The sequence below is a fragment of the Terrapene carolina genome, unplaced genomic scaffold, assembly GCF_002925995.2.
Source record: "Terrapene carolina triunguis isolate 2854851 unplaced genomic scaffold, T_m_triunguis-2.0 Scaffold112, whole genome shotgun sequence".
Classification (NCBI taxonomy): Eukaryota; Metazoa; Chordata; order Testudines; family Emydidae; genus Terrapene; species Terrapene triunguis.
Window position 1 is genome coordinate 15,235,443 of NW_020664463.1, and position 21,648 is coordinate 15,257,090.

The 21,648-nt window shown below is 43.2% G+C and overlaps 1 protein-coding gene across 1 annotated transcript in view; it reads left to right on the plus strand.

Moving 5' to 3' along the window:
• Positions 1–21,648, plus strand: part of ETV6 (ETS variant 6) — a 163,411-nt gene that overhangs the window by 123,436 nt on the left and 18,327 nt on the right. Inside the window, exons 3-5 of the mRNA XM_024202915.3 lie at positions 8,322–8,486; positions 12,452–12,586; positions 19,050–19,595. Of these exons, the coding sequence (XP_024058683.2) occupies positions 8,322–8,486; positions 12,452–12,586; positions 19,050–19,595 (846 nt within the window). The remainder of the gene's footprint in view (positions 1–8,321; positions 8,487–12,451; positions 12,587–19,049; positions 19,596–21,648) is intronic.

The following is a 21,648-nucleotide window of genomic DNA, read 5'->3' on the forward strand; positions in this document are numbered from 1 at the left end:
ATGCCACAAAGCCATCTGTCTGTGTCTGTCACCCTACCCTTCTTCACCCCCAAGTACTGGGAGTAGGAGAAATTCCCCATGAAGATAAGAATCCTTAACCATCCTGTTTTTATCATCCCTGGAACACCCTGTCTTAAATGCCTGCTGGCCTCCTCCTGCTGACCGCCAGTGCTAACATCTACTGGGAAAGCATCCGTAATAAGAATGGCAGAGCTATTGTTTTGAATGGAGAGGGTTCAGTTCCAGTCTCAGGAGGGAGTAATTCCTCGCATTGGCGCTCAATTTGTGATTCAACTTAAAACCCCTTCAACACAATTAGCTTGATGCTACTTAGCACACATTTCCCCAGCCATCTCCATGGAACAGCTCCGTGTGGTTTGTGCTCTCTAGTTCAAGAGCCAAGCCCTGGGCCTGCATCGTTCCTCTGAACACTGGTAAGCTGGAGAGAAAGAGGGGTAGTAGTAAAGGAATGGTAGCAAGAGTCATACTTAACATTTTTATAGCATTTTATTTTATTTTTTGATCTCTGTCCTCTAAAGCCTCCAGGATGACCATGGCTGGAGAGGGGATACTGGGCAGAGTGGGCCAGGGCTCTGAGGTGGCACCGAGCATTCTCTCTCTCAGGTGCTTGGTTGGCTTGTTCTTGCTCACATGGTCAGGGTCTAACCAGTGGTGGATTAGCTACTGAGCCAAGGGGCCTGTGCCCAGGGGCCCCAGCCAATTGGGGGCCCCCAGAAAAATGGGCGCCCCTCCACACCCCGACCCGCTGTGGCCGCCTGCCCAGTACTCCTGCCGGGGAGTAGGGTCAGGGCACAGGGGCTTGCCCCACACTGCCCGCCCGGCACTCCTGCTGGGGAATGGGGGGGGGCAAGCCTTGGCGCTCAGACCCCATTTCCCCGGCAGGAGCCCCCGAGGTGGGGCAGGAGGGGATTGCAGGCAGAAGGGGCGGGGAGGAGGCCCCACTTGCTCTGGCCAAGGGCCCCACAATGCCCTAATCCACCTCTGGGTCTAACCAATTGCCATACATGGACCGGGAAGGAATTTCCCCCCAGGTCAGGTTGGCAGTGACCTGATTTTATGCCTTCCTCTGCAGCATGTGGGTGTTGGTTACTGGGTAGATCTCATTTAGTCATTTCCCTGCCATTCATTGCAGCGGCCTCTGGCATTGGCACACCTCGGTCCTTCCTAGTCTCTGCCTGAGGCACAGAACAGTCTAGTCTCCTGCGGGTGGGAACAATTTGGTCTAATGTTGGTTGTTGGGTTTAGTGTGCGGGTGGCCTGTGACGTACAGAAGGTCAGACTAAATGATCTGGTAGTCCCCTTCTGGCCTTATACTTTATGACTCTGTATTCAGAGCACTAATAAATCCTCATCAGAGCCCTTTGCATGAGGAAACTGAGACAGAAAGGTGAAGTGACTTCCCATGACCCCACATTGAATCATTGGCAGAGCCTGAACTAGACCCCTTTCTGGATCTGAAGCCTATGTTCGCCCCTCCAGACCACAGTACCTTAACAGTGGTGGGCAAAGAAACCCACTCTCTTGCCCCCAACCTGCATCAAACACACCTCTCTCTGCCATGGGCAGTGTGCTATGTGATGTGAGTAATACAGCACATTGCAGATTATTAACAACCCAAAGCCAGCCTCTACTTTAGTTCAGAACACGCCGATTGCTAGCATACGTTTGCTTTTTGTGAACATTTCTAGTGCATTTCTAGAACATTTTCCCACTGGTGAACTGTGTATTGTTCTGTAGTCAGGGCTTCCCTGCCTGACGCTGCCAGAGTGATGATGCTTGAGTCCCTGGGTGTACAAAACCAAGCTGCTGATTTGCATGTGCTGGTCCCTTTGCTGTTTGCCCAGCTGTGATAAGTACTTTGCAGTGTGGGAGTGAAAACAATTCCATCTGCTCTCTGGAAAGGATGAATGAACAGGGGGAGTCTTTTCTTTTTTCCTCTTCTCTCTCTCCCTTCTTTTTGCCTATAAGGCAGTCAGGCATTAGGATGGAATCTCCCAGCCTAAACGGAACAAAAATATATGTAATGTACTTGTGAATGCTGTGTAAGTAGCGTATGATTTATATATTGAACTTCTGACCTCATCTATTGACTCACGTTGGAACTAATGTGGAAAAGGCCTCTTTCATACTGTATACTACACAACCTACTCATATGTAACGTACATCTAAAATACGTGATTTACTGCATACAGTACATATATGAACCACATATGTCCTTTCCTCTTACGGGAAAAGGGAGATATTGAACGCTAGTGTTGCCATTGTCAGGATTGGATATCTTTCATAAAAATGTGCCCTCATTCACCCAGAAGTTATGGTCTTATGCAAGAATTACTGGATGAAATTCTTTGGCCTGTATAATGCAGGAGGGAAGAGTAGATGATCATAACGGTCCTTTTAGGCCTTAAAATCTATGAATATATGGGTTATTGTGGAGCGCCTATGCAGCTCAGAGTTCTTTTAATGCCCAGAGCAAACACTTCTTTAGGGACCTGCAGTTGCCTCACAGAAAACTTGGAAAGCATGGCATTTTAAATCAGTTAATTCTGAAGTGTGTATGTGTGTGTGATTTTTTTTCCCTGCTGTTTATGCCAGCTACTTCAGAGGAAGGTGTAAACCACCCCAGCAGTTCCTCTTTGTTCCACCTATTTTTGCAATGCTACCATATCTAGGAGCTGGGAGTGGGTTTCTTCCTAACTCCAGGTGGTTATCAGTTTGTGCCCTGGAGCATGAGAGTGGATCGACCTCATCATTTTTATCCCAGCTAATGTAACAAATGTCAGAAGCAGGACTTCAGGTGAAGAATAAGTAACAGGAGTAGATAATCTATTAAGATACCAAGATCCAGCCTGCAGCGTCAGAAAGGCGAGTGCATGTTTTTCTCCCTGTTTAATGCATATGCTGCTTCAAGACTGTAAGAAGCACTATAAATAATTTTATTCTATTGAAGCTAATGCTCAGGAGCTGACAAGACAGGCTAGCTAGAGAATGTGAGTCTCTCAGAGCCAGACTCTGCCATCTTTATTCACATGGAGTAATAACAATATCTAGCTCTTGTAGAGCACTTTTAACCATGGATCTCAAAACTCATTACAAAAGAGGACAGCATCATTATCCCTATTTTTTTAATACAGATGGAGAAACTGAGGCACAAAGTAGTGAAGTGACTAGCCCAAAGTCACACAGCAGAGCTAGGACTAGAACCCAGGTCTCCCGAGTCCCAAGCCAGGGCCCTAGCCACCACTGCCACCTCCCTAATTTAATTGGGAATTTTTAAGGAGAAAGATGCTGCCCAACAGGCTTGGCCCAATGCCCAGTAAGGTCAATGATTAACTGATTTCAGTGGTCATTGGATTGGGCAGAATTTAGCCCTCATTTTGTAGCACAGGTCTGATCATCCTCACTGTTTTGTTTGGTAAATGCTTTTTGTTACTTTAATATGATGCAGTAGGCATCCTTTATTGAGACTAGAGGATAAGGGGGATATAGAAAGAGTCTGTTTTCTTGCATAGTGTCCCTGGTAATAAAGATCAATGGGAAAAGAAATGGCAAAAATATAGAACACAGCATCCAAAAACATAAGCAGAGTTCGTTTTCTTTTACGGCGAATATATGACAAATGTTTTAATGAAGTATCAGCAGGTCTGTATAGTTAGGTTTCCTCTCTGCCTTAAAACCCCCTTGAGCTGCACAGCCCTCCCTTTGATACCTTTCTTTTCATGAAACGATCTGTTTTAATAAGAAAAAAAAAAGAGGAAAAGAAAACATGTGATACTCTACAGGGCAGCATTGTTTCTGAATGGAGCTTTCCATGAGGTGTCAGCAGCTCTTTCAGTGACGTTAGCCTGCCTCACGCTTACTCAAATTGCAGTATCTGCGCCTCCACAAAAAGCCTCTCTGGAGTGAATTGATTCAGCACTGCAAAGGAACTGTCATGCAGTGAACAGAGTGCTTTGAAGCAAATCGTTCCACAGGAAAGTGAGGGAGGGATGAGAAGAGAGGAGAAGATCAAGGAGGAGAAGTGGTTAACCCGTTTTGTTGTCTTTGATAGCACTTTATATGCTCAAAACACTACAGAGAGACACTAATTCTCATAACACCCCCATCAGTAGGAGGTAAATAGTATTACCTCATTTTACCAATGGGGAAGTTGAATTAGAAAGTCAAAGTGATTCAGTGTCTAGGAGTAGACTGAACAGAGGCATACGCTATGAAATGTTACTGTGTCCGAACAACAGTTGCCAAGATGATGCTGAACATGGTTTGTTCTGGTCTATCCAGAGCAGTGAACTGTGTTCATCACTGACTCACCTAACACAAGTGTGTTCAGACATGGTAATACTTAATAGTATAGACCAGGTCAAACAGAAAACACTCACATACCAGTTTTTGGGATCCGGGCCTGGAAAAATAATTATTTTTATTGTTTGTGATATACTCTGTAAAGGAATGCGCTGTAAATTATAAAATGTGCTGATCACATGAGATTATCATACTGGTGTGCCACAAAATGGAGAGGATCTTGTATTTTTTTACAAAAGCCACAACCGTTTAGCAGAAGATGAAATGCAGTTGAGAAGTTTGGTGTCTTGCTTCATCTTTTGGATTTATAATCAAAACTCTAGTTGGATTTCCATGTTACCGAAATTCCAATGATGAATAAAGATCAAAATGCAGATATCTGCTTCTACCTGTTTGTAATTAAATTGCACCAATTAGCTACCCAGAGATAATCTCTGAAGTAGGCTTTAGACATGTAGAAGGTTACTCCATTAGCCTATCACCACTGGAGAGACTGGTTCAAACGACAGAATAAGACACAAATTAAAATGAGCTTGATATTCTCATTTTCCACACGCCAAAACCACCACACTAACTGGCACCACTGGAAGCCTCTGTTCAGAAGAAGCTTAGAACTCTTCCAGGTCAGGAATGAGGTGCATTGACAGAGCTGAGTGAGGGTCCAGAAGTAAACAGCGGGGAGTGTTCCATGTCAGGCCTGAGGAGCTTTGCAGTAGGGAACTGGGAGAAGGCAGCACTGGAAGTGAAAGGAGTGTCATTGCCCAGGTTTGAGGTGCATATGTAGAGCTGGTGGTCGAGGCACAAAGACTAGAATAGCAGGATTGCAGTTCAAGAGAGATGCACTGACAGAATTGCATATAGGAAACCCCTACACCCTGTGCCATTACTGTTCTTGGCCTTAGCCTTGCTGACTCTCCCTTACTTCCATGAGCCTGAATTAATTTTTGTTGAAAAAGAAAGATTGTTGGGGAGCAGAGTTTATTTATCATTAGAATTTATTATATAGCTCCATAGACACACTTGGTGTTTCCCTTACAATAAAACCCAGATTCCATGCTCTAGAGCAGTGGTTTTCAACCTTTTTTCATTTGCAGACCCCTAAACATTTTCAAATGGAAGTACGGACCCCTTTGGAATCTTACACATAGTCTGCGGACCCTTAGCAGTCCATGGACCACAGGTGGAAAACCACAGTCCTATGGTAATGGCAACCTTTCATGGACCCCTTAGACACAGTCTGTAGACCCTCAGGGGTTTGTGGACAATAGATTGAAAAACACTGCTCTAGAGAGTACAGTCTAGTTCCTCTATGACACATACCTAACAGGTCTCCTCCTGCAGGAGGATACAAGTTTAACCTTTCTTGGGGAAAGGAGGATTTAAAGACTGGAACTTTGAGGACTAAACTAGGAAATGTTTTGGAATGCAGCATTCCCTAATGACATGGCTGTGTATCTAGAAAGCATTTTTGAGAAAGCACCACGTCCAAGTACAAGAGTCATTCAATCCAAGCAACGTTGTCTCAGTGAATCAAAGATGAGATGCAAGTGCAGGAGGTCAGATTAGATGGTCACTGGAGTCTCTTCTGGTCTTAGAGTCTGTTAATCTATGAATGAAAAAGGGAGAGGAGGGGAGGCATGTTGGTTGGAAAAAGAAACAGGTGTTTAATAAATGAGGAAATGGTTGCTCTGGGAGAGCCTGACAGGAAATGAAAAGAAACATTACATAGTTTTAAACTTTGGGGGATATTCTTTAGGGTGTTTGTTACCATCCGTATTTGTGTGAAAGGCAGGGGAAGTCACTTGTGGGTGTTTCAAGGTCCTTCTCCTCTTTTTTAAAGTCCTTAATGTCCTAGATCTGTGCTGTATTAGACCCCACCTCATCCTTCGTATCCAACCACAAGAGCTGCAATTGACACGAGTGCTGCAGTTGGCAGTCCTCAGGATTAAACTCTGGGGGTCTGGAAACAGTTTGTTTCCACTGGGAGGACCTTAGGCTGTGGAATTCCTTCTACCAGAGAGGAAGATGAGCCTGAGTCTCAATATTTTTTTAAACCATGGTGCACATCTCTTTGCATAGACCTTCTCCTAAGGATGGAGCTACAGAAAACACCCACCTCAGTGATCCCACTCTAACCAATGACTAAATTGCGGGAGGGGTAGAGAGTTTAGGTCCTCTTGCAGAGACAATTAGATGTGATTCTTTGTTTTGTAAGTGGCTCATAATGCAATGCTAAGGAGTACATTACAAATGAAGACAGATTTGATATGGTGTCTTTCTGCTGAGTATACTGCTGTTCAGATCAGCGGTATCTCGTTCCTTTCGGGAGTCAAGTACGCGCTCATCTGAAGCTCCAGAAGCTTGCTCTCAATTTCCCTCCTGACTCAGATTCAGTTCTGTATGTAACTTGATGCGGGGGCTTTCCGATTAGCTGCTTTGGGAATCTGAATCTTTCATACCAGCAGAACAGAATTCATTACCCATGACTTTTTTTTTAACCCTGGCAAAAGGGCTGCGTATCATTTTTTTTAAAATAACCAACTACGAGATTTGTAGTTATGCTTGCAAAGATTGGGGTAATCAGTCTCATAGAATAGTGTGTCAGGAAGGAAATGTCTTCCCATATGCAGCAGCATACAATCAGCCAGGTGCAATATAAGGAAGGGTGGTTCATCTTGCTCTGAAGCATAAGATTTTAAGCACTGCCAGGGGCTATGTACCAAAGATCTGATCAGATATGGCAAATTTTATGTTTCTATGCGCAGTGTGAAGCTTTCCTTTCTACATAACGCATTGTAACAAGTCAAACAATGAGTCATCTCATAAGGGGAAAAGGAAAGGAAGCTTTTATCTCCCAGTGGATAAGAGATAATCTGTCTGCCTATCTATCTAGGTATAAGCAGCTGCCTGAAAATTAAGCTGCTTTTTCTCCATGGGAAGGAAGCCATTTTAAAATTGTATGTAAGACTGATATTTTAATCTCATCCATCCCAGGTCTCATCCTGTGTCCAATAAAATCAATGGCCAAACTCCCTTTAACTTCACTGGTAGTAAGATCAGGCACCGAGACCAAACTTAAGCCTGGTCTATACACAAAAGTTGTATCATTTTATCCCTATCAGTATAGTTAAACTGACACAACCCTGCTTGTAAGGGAACAGTTATATCGGTACAAATGTGCTTATAGTAGTATAGTATGCAGTGTTTTTGTAACCGTGTTGGTCCCAGGATATTAGAGAGACAAGGTGGGTGAGGTAATATCATTTATTGGACCAACTTCTGTTGGTGAGAGAGACAAGTTTTTGAGCTCTTCAGTGTAGATTATTTCTATGTAGGAAGGGGACTAAACTATAGTGTATCTAAACTAGGGGTTGTTCCAGTATAATTATATTCTTAAAAATCACACACACACACACACACACGAATCAACATAACTGTATGTAGATGAGCACAATCTCTATCCAGCCAGTTGAAAGCTGTGGTCTTGTGTCTTGTTTAGAGGCAGACACATGCTGATTAACACAGCACTTCACAGTCAGGCGTTGGGGCGTGGATGTAACTTTATATTGCTGCCCCAGACCAATCTCAGGCTTTGCATCCAAATGCAGTTACTGATTCACTAGTCCAGAGGTAGGCAACCTATGGCACGCCTGCAGAGCTGATTTTCAGTGGCACTCACACTGCCTGAGTCCTGGCCACCGGTCCGGGGGGCTCTGCATTTTAATTTAATTTTAAATGAAGCTTCTTAAACATTTTAAAAACCTTATTTACTTTACATACAACAATAGTTTAGTTATATATTATAGACTTATCGAAAGAGATCTTCTAAAAACTTTAAAATGTGTGACTGGCACTCGAAACCTTAAATCAGAGTGAATAAATGAGACTTGGCACACCACTCCTGAAAGGATGCCGACCCCTGCACTAGTCCTTTCCCAGAATCGCTTACCCTTTGTTCCAGTTTCTTAACATGACCACAGTGTTTCTATCTCCCACAGGCTTGCAGCCAGTTTACTGGAGCAGGGATGATGTGGCCCAGTGGCTCAAGTGGGCAGAGAAGGAGTTTTCTCTGAGGCCGATTGACAGCAACACTTTTGAGATGAATGGCAAAGCACTCCTGCTCCTGACCAAAGAGGACTTTCGATACAGGTCTCCTCATTCAGGTGAGGTTTATCTACACCAGGAAGGATGGAGCCACACAGGGTGCAGGAAAGAGACGGAAGCAGAGACAGACTCTGGGAAGGAAGGGAGGGAGGAAGAGAGCCATGAAAGGTGGGTTGCAGAGACAAGAAAAGACAGCCATAGTTGTTGGGGTGGGAAGGGAAAGACAAGGACAGCTATGCAGACTAGGCCAGGGAAGAGTGAAATATCCAGTAAAATAAGAAAGGGTGAGGGAGAGAGAGATCCAAACACCCTTGAACTTTGAGAGAGTTTAGATCCCAATCCAAACTGAGAGTGCCTGGCCCATCTCTAGTTAAAACCCTCTGCAAAACCCAGAGAGAGACTGCCTGGCAGCAGTTTAGAACATCCAGCTCTGTCCTTTAAAGGCTTATCATTTCACAGACCCAACTACAGTAGGGAGTTAATCAACTGCTCCAGCCTCTTAAGAAGCCTGCATTAGCATTCTGCCTCATGGTTGACTCAGCTGATTGTGCTGCTAAAAGCTTCAGCAAAACTCATCCCTGGGGACCTTTCCTCTCTTTTACAGCTCCCGTGGGCTTCCCATTACTCTGCCCATATTCTCTCACATGCTGGAGTCCAGCCCCAGGCAAAGCACAGGCAGGTGTGTGAATCAATCCTCCTGTTGCCAAATAATTTAGTTATGTACTCACACAGAAGATTTAGAAACATGTGTGTGTCACCTGCCTGTATTTATATTCCCTGCAGTCTGTCGCCTTCAGCATTACAATCACACTGAACCTCCTTCCTCTCCTGTGTCAGGGCTGTTTAACTAAATTTGAATGAATGGTTCTAAATAAAAGTTGTTAGCTTTCTTTTTATGACCATACAGGGTACCCCTGCTAAATAAAAAGGCTTGTAATTCAATCAGCTACCAGAAATGATCATACAGCTTGAACTGAGTGCCTGGAAAATAGCTGCTATCAGACTTCCAATGTAAAGACACAGGAATACAGATCGTGTTGCACTAACCAATCAAAATGTGGAGTAGTTCTGAAAGACACTAACCTTGTGACTCCCCGAAGGCACCTCCCTCTACTAGCATCCTCTTACAGGATCTGGCCCATCCTTTTTTCATATAGGCCCCGATTCAACAAAGCACTTGAATATGTGCTTAAGTCCCATTGACTGCTTAAGAAATAAATACATAACCTGGGGCAGGACAACTTTTCTGGTGTTTTGTATGTAGCACCCACTATGCTGCATGTAACTGGCCTTCCCTTATCCCCAGCACCAGCTGTCTAGGAGAGACACCTCTCTTGTCCCTGCATGTACTGTTACTGCACTTGACGTCAACTGGATTTAAGCATCTGCGGGCTGGGGACTGAGCATTCACGGAGGAGAATCCTTGGCTCTAGAATTCATTTCCTCACTGTGAATAGAGCTCATACTTTGCTGAATGTGAGGCATGATTTACTGACTACTGATCTGTGAACTCAATTTAAAATTTTATTCTAATTTTTTTATGGTAGCTGTTGACAAACTTTTGAGAAAACATTCCATTCAGGCCTGCTAAATCTATGCCACATACAGCAATAACAGGCACAGAGGTCGCCCTTAAAACTTTTAGATGACTATAGATCACTAAATAACATCATCTCGTATTTGAAGTATTTCCCAGATATTCCTGTATTTGAAGTATAGGGAAATGAATAATGCCATTTCTGCCCTAATGTTATTAAGTTAGCTAAGGGCTTCCATACACTCAAAAGTTGCACCACTTTAACTATACTGATAGGGGCATTTCAGTGAGGGTTGTGATTTTTTTTTTTTAACCAAAACAGTTATACCATTATAACCCATTGTGTAGATACAGTTATAGCAGTATAAATGTGCTTATTCCAGTATCACTTATTCCCCTTCCCTAATGGGAATAGCTATACCAGGATAAACACCATTATGCCAGTATAACCAATATATCCACACAAAGGCTTGTACTGTTTTGTAGGAAATCACATCCCTCATGAAATCCTTATATTGGTCTAAAAGCTGTGTGTAGACTTGGCCTAAGGCAAAGGTGGGCAGTTTTTAAGGATGACCACTGTATTCTCCTGGAGTGATCTGGCACAATTTATGTGTGTGTCTCTATCTTGCTCTGTAAAATACAAATTACGTGGTAAAATCCCTCTCTGGTCTCTCATTATGTATTAAATATGAGGCTTCGTTTTTAATTAATTTTTCAGGCATTACAGACTCCTTTAAAAGTGCTCCAAAGTCACCCCTGACATAGTAAAGGCAGCCAAGACAGAGAAATAGAGCCAAAAGTCAGACTATGGAAATGAGGATGACTTAGGCTGAAATAGCTACGAAATAAACAAAAAAGGTTTAGTATCTTTGACCGACAGGTAGAACCTTGGAGGTTTACAGTGGCAAGTGCTGAATATGAAATGGATTTACAGGTGTTATAAAAATAAGAAAAATAACAGTAATAGAAAATCCAAGGTCTCCTAAATGCCACTTTAATTAAGACAGTTAAAGGACCTATGAAAATTAGTTAATATTTCAGGCAAAGTACCATTGTTGAATATTGTTCACTCCTGCATGTGGGGGCAGGAGATAGGCAAAGGGCTGCATGTGGTATTATTAAGATTAATCACACACACCCCGGGGCACTTAGAGTCACCTGCATTTTGTGCTTTGGTTAACTCTTTCTACTTAACTGCTTCATTGTCGCCAGCTATAAAAGGCAAAAAGCACCTCCACTGTTGCCCACTGTACAGTTGGAGGTGGGGGGGTCACTGAAAGGTGAAATATTCTCACAGTAAATTAATCACCACATAAACAATCAGTCTTCTGGCAACTGTAATATGCGTTCCTTTAAGGCCACCATATTGTTACCTGCAAACTCTAGCAGTGCTGGAAGTTATTCCCATGCCGTGCTGTTGGAATGGGAACAAGACTCCTGAAGCACTGCTAATAAATGAGCGCTAGCCCTGAGGGAGGTAGCTCTGTGTGAGTCTGTACTGACACCCAGGGCCGGCGCTTCCACTAGGCGACCCTAGGCGGTCGCCTAGGGTGGCAGGATTTGGGTGGCGGCATTTTGCCGCCCTCAGCGGAAATTCAACGGCGGGGGTCCTTCTGTTCCGGGTCTTCGGCGGAAATTCGGTGGCAGGTCCTTCACTCGCTCCGGGACGCGGCGCGGAAGGACCCTCGCCGCCGAATGCTTAGAGGAGGAGTGCTGCTCCTGCTAACACCCACAAGACAATTGGAGTTAGGTGCCTCGCTACCTTCGCGAATCTAGGCCTGACTGACCTGCTAAATTTACCGTTGGGAGAATTTATCAACATTCTATTAGATTTCCATAGAATGTCATAACGACACAGGAACATCACGGCCACAGCACACACACCAGTGTGGAGGAGCATCAGTGATATTTTTTTAATGGAATGTATATCTTCTCCAGCATAAAACCTCATTATACAGTAAAACTTAAGGGAGGAAGTGTTGAATAATGGTTAAAGCAGAAGGCTCAAAGCCAGGAGATCTGGGTGCTGATCGTCATTCTATCTCGGACCTGCTGTATAAGCTTTGCCTGGATGACTTAAACAATCTATGCCCTTGTTTGCCCATCTGCAAAACTGGGACATAATTAAGTCTCACACCTCCTCTTATTAAACTAATGTTTGTAAAGTGCTTTGAGATCCTCAGATGGGAGGTGATGTGGAAGTACAAAATCTATCCACCAGACTATTAAGTGCAACTGGACTGAGGTTTATATTGCTCCCCCCCCACTTTTCATTACTGTTGCCTCTGCGTGACATGCACAACTTTTGGACTGCCAAGAAGGAGTCTTACTCAGGAGTGAGAAAGATGCGGGTTCTTCTTGCAGGCACTTTTGGATCTGAAAATGGCACTCAGGAGCTTAGAATTCATGCATCCAATGGCCAAATGAGTCTTCTCCAAGAGTCTGTAACTTTTCATTTCCTTTAGCCGCCTGTTTGTCTTTCAGGTGACGTGCTGTATGAACTCCTTCAGCATATCCTGAAGCAAAGGAAAGCTCGCATGCTATTTTCACCTTTCTTCCACCCTGGGAACTCTATCCATGCTCAGCCAGAGGTCATATTACACCAGAACCACGATGAAGGTAATAATGTCTCTTTTATTACTGGAGGTGTCATTATGTCAGCAGTTTGGATGAGGCCATCAGGAGGTTTTTTCTTACTCTAAACCAATAAAAATTTCATTTTAAAACTATCTCTCCCTTCAAAAGTGGAACAGTCCTTTAGTTGTTAGAATGTTCAGCTGATCCACCAAGCCATTTGGTTGCAAATTCTTAGTGCTTTATAATATTTCAGTCTTTTGCTTATGTAAATCTTCATTTATTTTCCGCTATTTTGTCCTGCTTCAAAGCCTGTTTAAAAATATACTAGGTGGGGATAACTTTTCTGGAGCTTATATATAGAACCCACTCTGTTGCACAGAACTTTCCTTTCCCTAGTTTTATGGGAAAGAAAACTCCCTTCCCACCTTATGTACTCTTACTGCACTTGTGATTGGCTGGCTGTAAATTAGGGACTGGAGACTTTGACTTTGGAATTCATTTCCTCTGGTGGATCTAGAGACTTTTAACATGTATGGCATGGTGCCAGGTCCATTTTTTTGCTCAACTTTTGCCTTAATTGTAAGATTGGTAATTATTTTGTTTTCAGGGAAAGGCTGTTCTTCTTTATATATATGTGTGTGTGTGTGTGTTTCTCTTTCAAATATTGCACCTGCGCAATGTGTTTTTATAATTAAGCACATTTTATAAATTAATAAATAAATAATTATCCTGACCATTAGATCTTAGATAGTGGCAGGACCAAAGAGGCCTGTCATCAGCACTAATGTCTTTCTTTTATTGGAAAATCCTAACTTCTGAGATTGAACTGAAATTTCAACACATTGTCACTGTGATCAACACTAGATAGATAAGATAGACACATACATAGTTGGGGAGATGAAAGAAACATTTGTAGAACTGTTGCTTAAATTTAGTTTGTTTTACTATTGTGATAAAATCTGGAGGCAATATAGACAAATTCACCAGTCTGTTTGCAGATATCTCCCCACAATGCATAACAAGTGGTGCTTTTTTGAATGGATTTGCTTTTATGGCATGGCAGATATTGGGCACTTTTACTCTTTATTAGAGCTGGTCAGAAAATGTTTGGACTTTTTTATGATATTTTTCAGATTTGCGGTTTTTGTTTTTCTGACAAAAAATATTTTTTTGGAAGAAAACACTTTCCAGGAAAATTTGTGTTTAGTTGAAAACCCAATTTTCCATCCCAAAAAAGTTTTGACAGAAAAATTTCAACTAGCCGTTCTCTGTATCTCCCATCCTTAATCACAAATAAAAAACAGTTTGGATTTCACCCTAGTCCCCGCTCATCCTAGAAGTGCACAATTTTGCAAAATTCAGATGAGGTATGATGCAGGACAGGATTAAGGGGCATTGGCAGAGCTCTGTGGGGAGCCTAGGACTGGCATAACAGGAGGCACTGTAGGGCAAGGCTGAAGGGCATTGGCAAAGCTGTATGAGAATGCCAGGACTAGAATAACAAGAAGGTGATGCAAGTCAGGAGTAGGTTGCACTGGCAGAGCTGAGTGAAGGAAATTTACAGAGTTCCTGCCCAGTATACCTGGCTTTAGGCAGAGGCTGTTATTCATTTCTCACTTTCACGAGTCCTGGAATCACACACAAGGGTTTGTTGTTTTTTTAATGGAAAACTGGGAATGGGCCAGGTGAACCCTTTGTGAAATGTGTGTGATGAAGAACATACTGGGAAAATTCTAGGGTTTGAACATTTTGTATTTTAGTACTCGGTTCCTTTGGGCAAAATCTGTTAGGCTGGGGTAGCTAAATCACAGGTGTAAGAAGAGTATAGTTATGATTTTAAGCCTATCCAGTGATTTAAAGGCTCTAGATTTAATGATCTAGTAGAATGGTTCCCACACCAAGTGTCCCTTACTGCACACAACTCTGTCATCAATGGGATCACTTTTCCACTTGATCACTGTACATAATTTCCATTAACAGTAGGGGCCAACTCCCATTGATTTCTATGGAAGCAGGAATAAGACCCAAAGTGCCTCAGCATCTACAAAAAAACTAACCATCTTTATATGCCCAGTATCAGCCAGGTTCTAACAGAAACACTAATAGCCCCTTACAGCTGCCTAAACATCCCAGACTAGCAAAAGAAGGGAATGGTAGATCAGAATGATGATCCTGAGCTAGTGAGCACCTGGTTTCAATCCTGAGCTACAGAAGATTTCACAGTGTTGTTTGACTAGGCGTTCGCTTGCATCACTTGCTAAACCAAATCTGATTGCTTCCTTTAAGTCCCCTCTCTTAAGGCGATTTGTAGCCCTATTTTACTTGGTCCTTAGAGCACTCAGTGCTGTGACGCTGGTTCCTTTCTTCATACTCATTCCCAACCACTACAATTAGCTTCATTTTATTATTTTTATTTTGCTACATATGGAATGATACAAATGTTTTCATTATGGACTCCCAGCCACATACTCTGGGCAGTGAGAGAAGCTCTTTATGCCAAGCATTCACAGGCAGGTAACGAGTGCGTCTTGCGTACTTTTGACTCTCTTGCTGTGCCCCCTTCATTGTCTCACGTTGCTGCGTGAGGAACTTGCCCAGCTAAATGTTTGCTGCCTTCCTGCATCTACTCTTTTTTTTTTTTACTGTGCTGTGTTCTCTACTGGGTATTCACCCCAGCTTAACTCACAATGACCAGTGGAGAGGGGCCAGTAGGTTCCTTGGCATGTGACCTTCCTCAAGCTTGATTTTCTTTAAGGCTAGTTTCACAGATATCAAATTGATTTTTGTATCCCTCCCTGATGAGGTCTCTCTCATTCTCTTTCCCTCTGCAATCTCCCTCTCCGTTTAACTCTCCACCTGAGGCTGGAGTTGCTCCTAAGGATCATCATCATTTTAACGTCTGTTTTGAAACCAATCCATCCAAAATCAGTAGTGGCCAAGAGTTGCTACAGCCTCCTGGCTCTTCACAGCCTATGCAAAGTGAGTTTAACGGTCAGTTCCCAGTTTGTTCCGTTCCCAGTGTGCAATCATTCACATCTCTTACAAAAACGCCACCACAACTGCCATTGGTTTGGAACCCCGTGTTGGCAGTCTTTTGTGGAGATACTAAGGGCCAAATGAGCCACGGAGACTGAATTAGCCCCTCATCTCTAGTGGTCCCTCTGAATCAGCATTGAATGACTTGGGATGCTGTGGAGGAAGCTTTCACTGTTGTTGCCTGCACTTGTTCTGTAGCTAAACAGATGGCTTCAGTCACCAGGACTGTCAGTCCAGCAACTTTCCACCCACCCATCCCTACAGGGATCAGATAGGCCAGCAACTTTCCACAACATTCAGTTCACTTTTAAAAAGCTACATGGAAAGGATGGTCTGAGGGTGCATTCCAACACAGGCAGATGTGTTCACGTGTTCATTCTGGCACGAGCTGGTGCAGTGCATGCACAGGGATATTTAATTTATTAGGGCCAGATTCTGATTCCCTTACACACAGTGAGAAGCACCTTACCGCATTTGGTTTCATTCATTACAGTGGAAGTGCTCACAGAGTAAAGTGCCTTATTCAGTAAGGGCAGCCGGATCTGACCATCAGTGTGTTTTAACTGCGTCAGTTTCCAAATTAAGAGGATGATGAAGGGAATTTAATGTCAAAGTGAGCCCTTTTCTGGTCCTGCTAGGTTTGATAGAGGTGTTGAGAGGGAGTCCTCTGAGATCCATTGCCTTTCACTAAAGGATCCTTATTGCAGCATCCCGTCCCCTGGCGAAGGAGGGGGCTGAAGGTGCCCATCTCTGGAGCCCGTCAATGTTGCATAATGTTTCCACCAGAGGTTTCAGTAGAGAGCAGCGTAAGGCATTCCTTCCTGCTCCTGGGCTGAGTTCAGTCCTGCTCCAGCTCAGTACACAGACTCAGTTCCCATACAGAAGCACGGCACTGCTACTAGACATCAGGATGAACTCAATGCAATGTCCCTGGTTGCTCTCTCATTTCTCAAGCATCTTTGCTCATCTAGCCCAAGAATGAGCATAATGCATTTGAATGAATATGTGGCGGTTTAAGTGGGCAGCCCGTAGAAAACAGGGCACTGTATATGACCAGGGCCAGGTATGGGGGAAGCAGTCGTAACTAAATGGGTTTTCCTTCGGTTGTGGTTAATGGATGTTAGGTCCCATCTATGCTCACTGAACATTCTTCCTTAAGCACAGTTTAAACTGAAGTCACTAGGCAGGATCATAGACCAGGCCATGGTTTTTGAGCAATGTTTGAGCAATGTGGGCCTTTCCATATCTATTGGCCAAACTCAAAGCCATCTTTGGCCACAATGTACTTTAAACCCATTTTGAAGCCCCATTATTAAACTTTGTTTTTCATCCGGTGCAGTCAGAGCATAGCCTAGATCTGTAAGTTTCATTTCCTCCTGCCATTTCGTTGTTCCTAACCTAACTAGCTACACAAATACATTTTTCTTGTTTATGACCTCAGGTGTGTGAATCATAAATAAACTCCAGGCAAGCATAGCTTCCTCCTAGGCCTTCACAAGGAAACTGATGGCTGCTGGCAAATCATGTAGGTGGCCATTTGGGGGGGCAGAGGAGTCAGTTTAAGGTCACTGAGCCAGTGCTGACTGGAATTGGATCTTCCCAGCAATAGAGCATTGTATGCTAAGGTTTTTGCATGGGTCGGTGCTGATCCCTCTACTGCAGCTTGCGTGGATTCCAGGGTAGGCAAGGAGCCCATATATTCCTTTCTGCCTGAATAGGGGCTTCAAAGGGCAGTTCTCCCTTGACAGGAGGAGAGAGCAATGAGAACAAGCCTTCTTAAAGGAGCAGAGTGAATGAGTGAACAAATAAGACAGTCACATTTACCTGTTTTGATTGTTGACATGTGCCTAACAGTTTCCTGCTCTTATCACCTGAGGCTATTGGCAAACAGGGCTGAAATTTGAGCTTTGTTTTTCTAGATAAAAACCTGTTAGCCTTTGCTCTCTGTTGTATGCAGGGCTGTTATAGCCATGTTGGTCCCAGGATATTAGAGAGACAAGGTGGGTGAGGTAATATCTTTTATTGGACCAACTTCTGTTGGTGAGAGAGACAAGCTCTGTGTAAGCTTGAAAGCTCACCGACAGAAGCTGGTCCAGTAAAAGATATTACTTCACCCACCTTGTTTGCTCTTTGTAGCTTTCTACTCAGAAAACTACGGCCTTAATCAGCCAAAATCAGTTTATTTTATGTTAATTGAAGCAAATGTTTTGTTTTGTGGATGTTAACAACCCTTTCAGATGGTATTCTAAATCCATGCTTTCTGAGCTCTCCTTCATTTTAAGGAAAAACAATGAGGAGTCCTTGTTGCACCTTAGAGACTAACAAATTTATTTGGGCATAAGCTTTCGTGGGCTAGAACCCACTTCATCAGATGCATGTACTTTTAATTTTAAGGGATGCTGCTAGTGTCAAAAGGTCCACCCAAACTGTTTTTTCCAGCATCAGACACTCTAAAAGGTTTTCATCTGGAATGATCCTACAAGAGAAAAATCTTGGTGGAGACACTTCTAGAGGGTTTATAGGTGGTGATTGGGTGAAATTTCGGCTATCAGTCAAAACTTCCTGCCAGTGAAGCGTTAGGCTGTGATATTCACAAGGTGATCTAACAGGGTTTTTTTTTTTTTTCCTTCTCTGATTTCTACAACTCTATGACTAATGTATCCAGTACTCGTCCCATGTCTTGAGCCACTCTGCTGCTGGCTCTGGGCTTCAATTTTAAGTTACAGGGCCTGCAAGCAGAGTAACATGAAAGACAAAACATGCATCCAGGTCTTTGTAACATATGCACAGAAACAAAGCTGTTAGGTCTAACAAAGACACATCCCCCATTAAGCTGCCATGTATGAAGTTTCTCTTGCCACCCTCTCTGATTTCCTACTATTAATTGAGTGCTTCCCACCTACGTGGCTTTGACGCTCACACTATTAAATTACTGTAGGAAAGCCAGGTTATGTTGGCTTAGGACAAATTTATGTTCAGTTTTGAAGGTAGCACAAAGGGAAATGAATAATAATAACTTGTACTTATATAACACCTTTCATCAAGGGATCTTAAAATGCTTTGCAAACAATAATTGTAATTCTTTTTAAAGGTGAGGATACTGAGGTTCTGGGAGTACAGACCACTTGTCCAAGGTCACACAGGAAACTCGTTGGAGACTTAGTACTAGAACGGAGATGTCCTAACCACTAATTTCCTACTCTCATAGACAACAGTCCCTCCCTCTCAGATATAATGAAGACTATGTTAAAATGTGTCGATGAGTTTTTTGCAGATTCATAGAGGTGTGGTCCAGAACACACTACATCTAGTATGACCTCCTGTATATCACAGGCCATTAAATTTCACTCAGGGGGAGCCCAATAACTTGTGCGAGAGCATATTTTCCAGAAAGGCACTGAATCTTGAGTTAGGTCCTGTGGGTCTGTCACACTCATCATGATCTATGTTTTTCACCTTTTCTCCCCAGACAACTTTGTCCAGAGACCTTCAAGACCATCAGCAGAAACAGTCCATCACAACCCCCCAACCATTGAACTGTTGCATCGTTCTAGATCGCCTATCACCACCAATCATCGGCCGTCACCAGACCCCGAGCAGCGGTCGCTGAAGTCCCCATTGGACAACACTATCCGCCGCCTCTCCCCAGCTGATAGGGTCCCAGGGACAAGGCATCACCAAGAGAACAACCATCAAGAGCCCTACCCTCTCTCAGTGTCTCCTATAGAAAACAACCACTGCCCGCCTCCTCCTGAAGTACTACAGAAGCCTTCCAGCCCCCGCCAAGAGAACACCAGGGTCATCCAGCTGATGCCCAGCCCCATCATGCACCCTTTGATACTGAACCCCAGGCATTCTGTAGAATTCAAACCATCACGGTTGTCTGAGGATGGGCTACACAGGGAGGTAAAGCCTATCAATTTGTCCCACCGGGAAGAGTTAGCATACATGAACCACATCATGGTGTCCGTCTCCCCTCCTGAGGAGCATGCAATGCCAATTGGAAGGATAGCAGGTAAGCAATATTCTCTAGCCCATGGTCTTCATTCAGAGTCTGCCACGCACTAATCTAATGAACCATGTAATATCATTAGGAAGAACCTTTTGAGCTTCCTTTGGGCTTTTATAATCTTACAAAAGGGTATAAGCATCTTGTAAGCCTCACAATTTCCATTTCAGAGGCTGGTAAGTATTACTGAAACCAGTTATACAGGTAGGTAAGCAGAGGTGCAGAGTCACTTGCTCAAGATCACATAGCAAGTAATCAGTGGCAGAACTAGGATTAGAATGCTGGAGTCCTGTCTCCTAGTCCCCAGCTCTATCCACTCCCAATTAGTTTTAAAATTAAACTCTTTGAAATAGAGCTTGCCCTAATGGAGTAGTTAATGGGCCTCTGAATGGTGAGAAACAAATGTTTTAAAATGGCCCAGGGAGGGGAAAGCCCCATCAACAGTGCAGCAAAGTTAGAATGTCTGAAATAAAAGGTTTTATGATAATGTTAATGACCCGTTCTGCAGTTTCCACAAGTCAATTAATGACTGGACAGCACTTTAAAAGCCTTTGTCTTTGTCTCAGACCCTTAATTCCTTTTGCCAGACATTTACTGACCAGTAAAAACCTCAAAATGGCTCATAATTACTGACGTAATGCCTTCACTGTGGGGGAGGTGGGTAAGGGAGGAACGTTCATCTCCAAATTCTACAATTGCCACTGCTCTATTATCTGACCAAAAGGAACAGTTGGCAACCTGTGTGACACTTAACCCACTGTCCTTCTTTACAGATTCAAATTTACCTCCATCCCACACAAACCTCAGGCATTGTCTCACTTTTGTTATCGTAAATAATTGACATCACATCTGCTGAATCAGGAAACTGAGGTTACAGAAAATGTTTTTTGTGCGTAAAAGAGAACTGTAAATAGATCAAGGTGGGGGGAAATCCAACCGCTTTAGAAATATATGCTGAATGCCCCAAATAACCAAGTGAAGAGGACATTCCACACATTTATGCTAACATAAAACTTACTTCAGAAAATAAATGTCAGGTTTGCAATGTCTAGGCCCAGTGAGGGGCACAGGCTTGTATTTGGTATCAAACCTCCGAGTTGTCCCTCATTTTAAGGCCTCACTGAGTCCCAAAATTCCTTGCAACAGATTTGGGGGCCTCTTCACTTTTATTGTTAATAATTATTTACATCAGAAACAAGGAATCATTGATTAATGAATTTTAAGGTCAAAAGGTATCATTATGATCATTTAACCTAGTACATAACGTAGAGCATAGACCCTCACCCTGTTGAAAGAGAAGTTGTAGAATCATTTACATTACAAGAATGAATCCCACCGTATTTTAAGTTTCCTGCCTGAATGACTTTCTTATATCTCTTCTTTTGGGTGTCATCATACATTGTGTCTCACATTTGGCCTGTAGCAGGTTGACAGGTACGCTTAGTGTAATGTCAGAGCAGGCACTCTGCTGGTGACATTATCTTAGCACTCTACCTTCCTGGAGACTTCAGGCTGTGCAATGGGGTGAGGGAAATCTTAAGATTTGGGTTGGGTTTGTTTGTTTGAATAGTGTGCATTCTCTAAAATAGTTTTTAAGTTCTAAAATAAGATATAGTAAAACTTTGGAAAACTCTGTAATGTTTTAAAATAAAACAAAATTCCCTGTACTACAGTCAGCCAGCTCTGGTCTCGTATAGGTTCTGTGATGGGTGTGATATCCCCAAAAGAAAGCATGCTGGGCATTGCAAAGCGTCAGCACTGGTGTTGTGTACTTTGCTCTTTACCCAACAAACATAATGTAAAGGAACTACCTAGGTGCAAGGGGGTCAAAATAACCATGTTGATTATATACAACATGCAAGGCCCTAGCTATGTATATACTGTGATGCTCTGGCAAGTTTGGATAGTTTCTGAAACACAGGGAGGGCCACTACAGGCTCACAAACTCTTTACAAAAAGCAACAGAGGGTCCTGTGGCACCTTTAAGACTAACAGAAGTATTGGGAGCATAAGCTTTCGTGGGTAAGAACCTCACTTCTTCAGATGCAAGAAGTGAGGT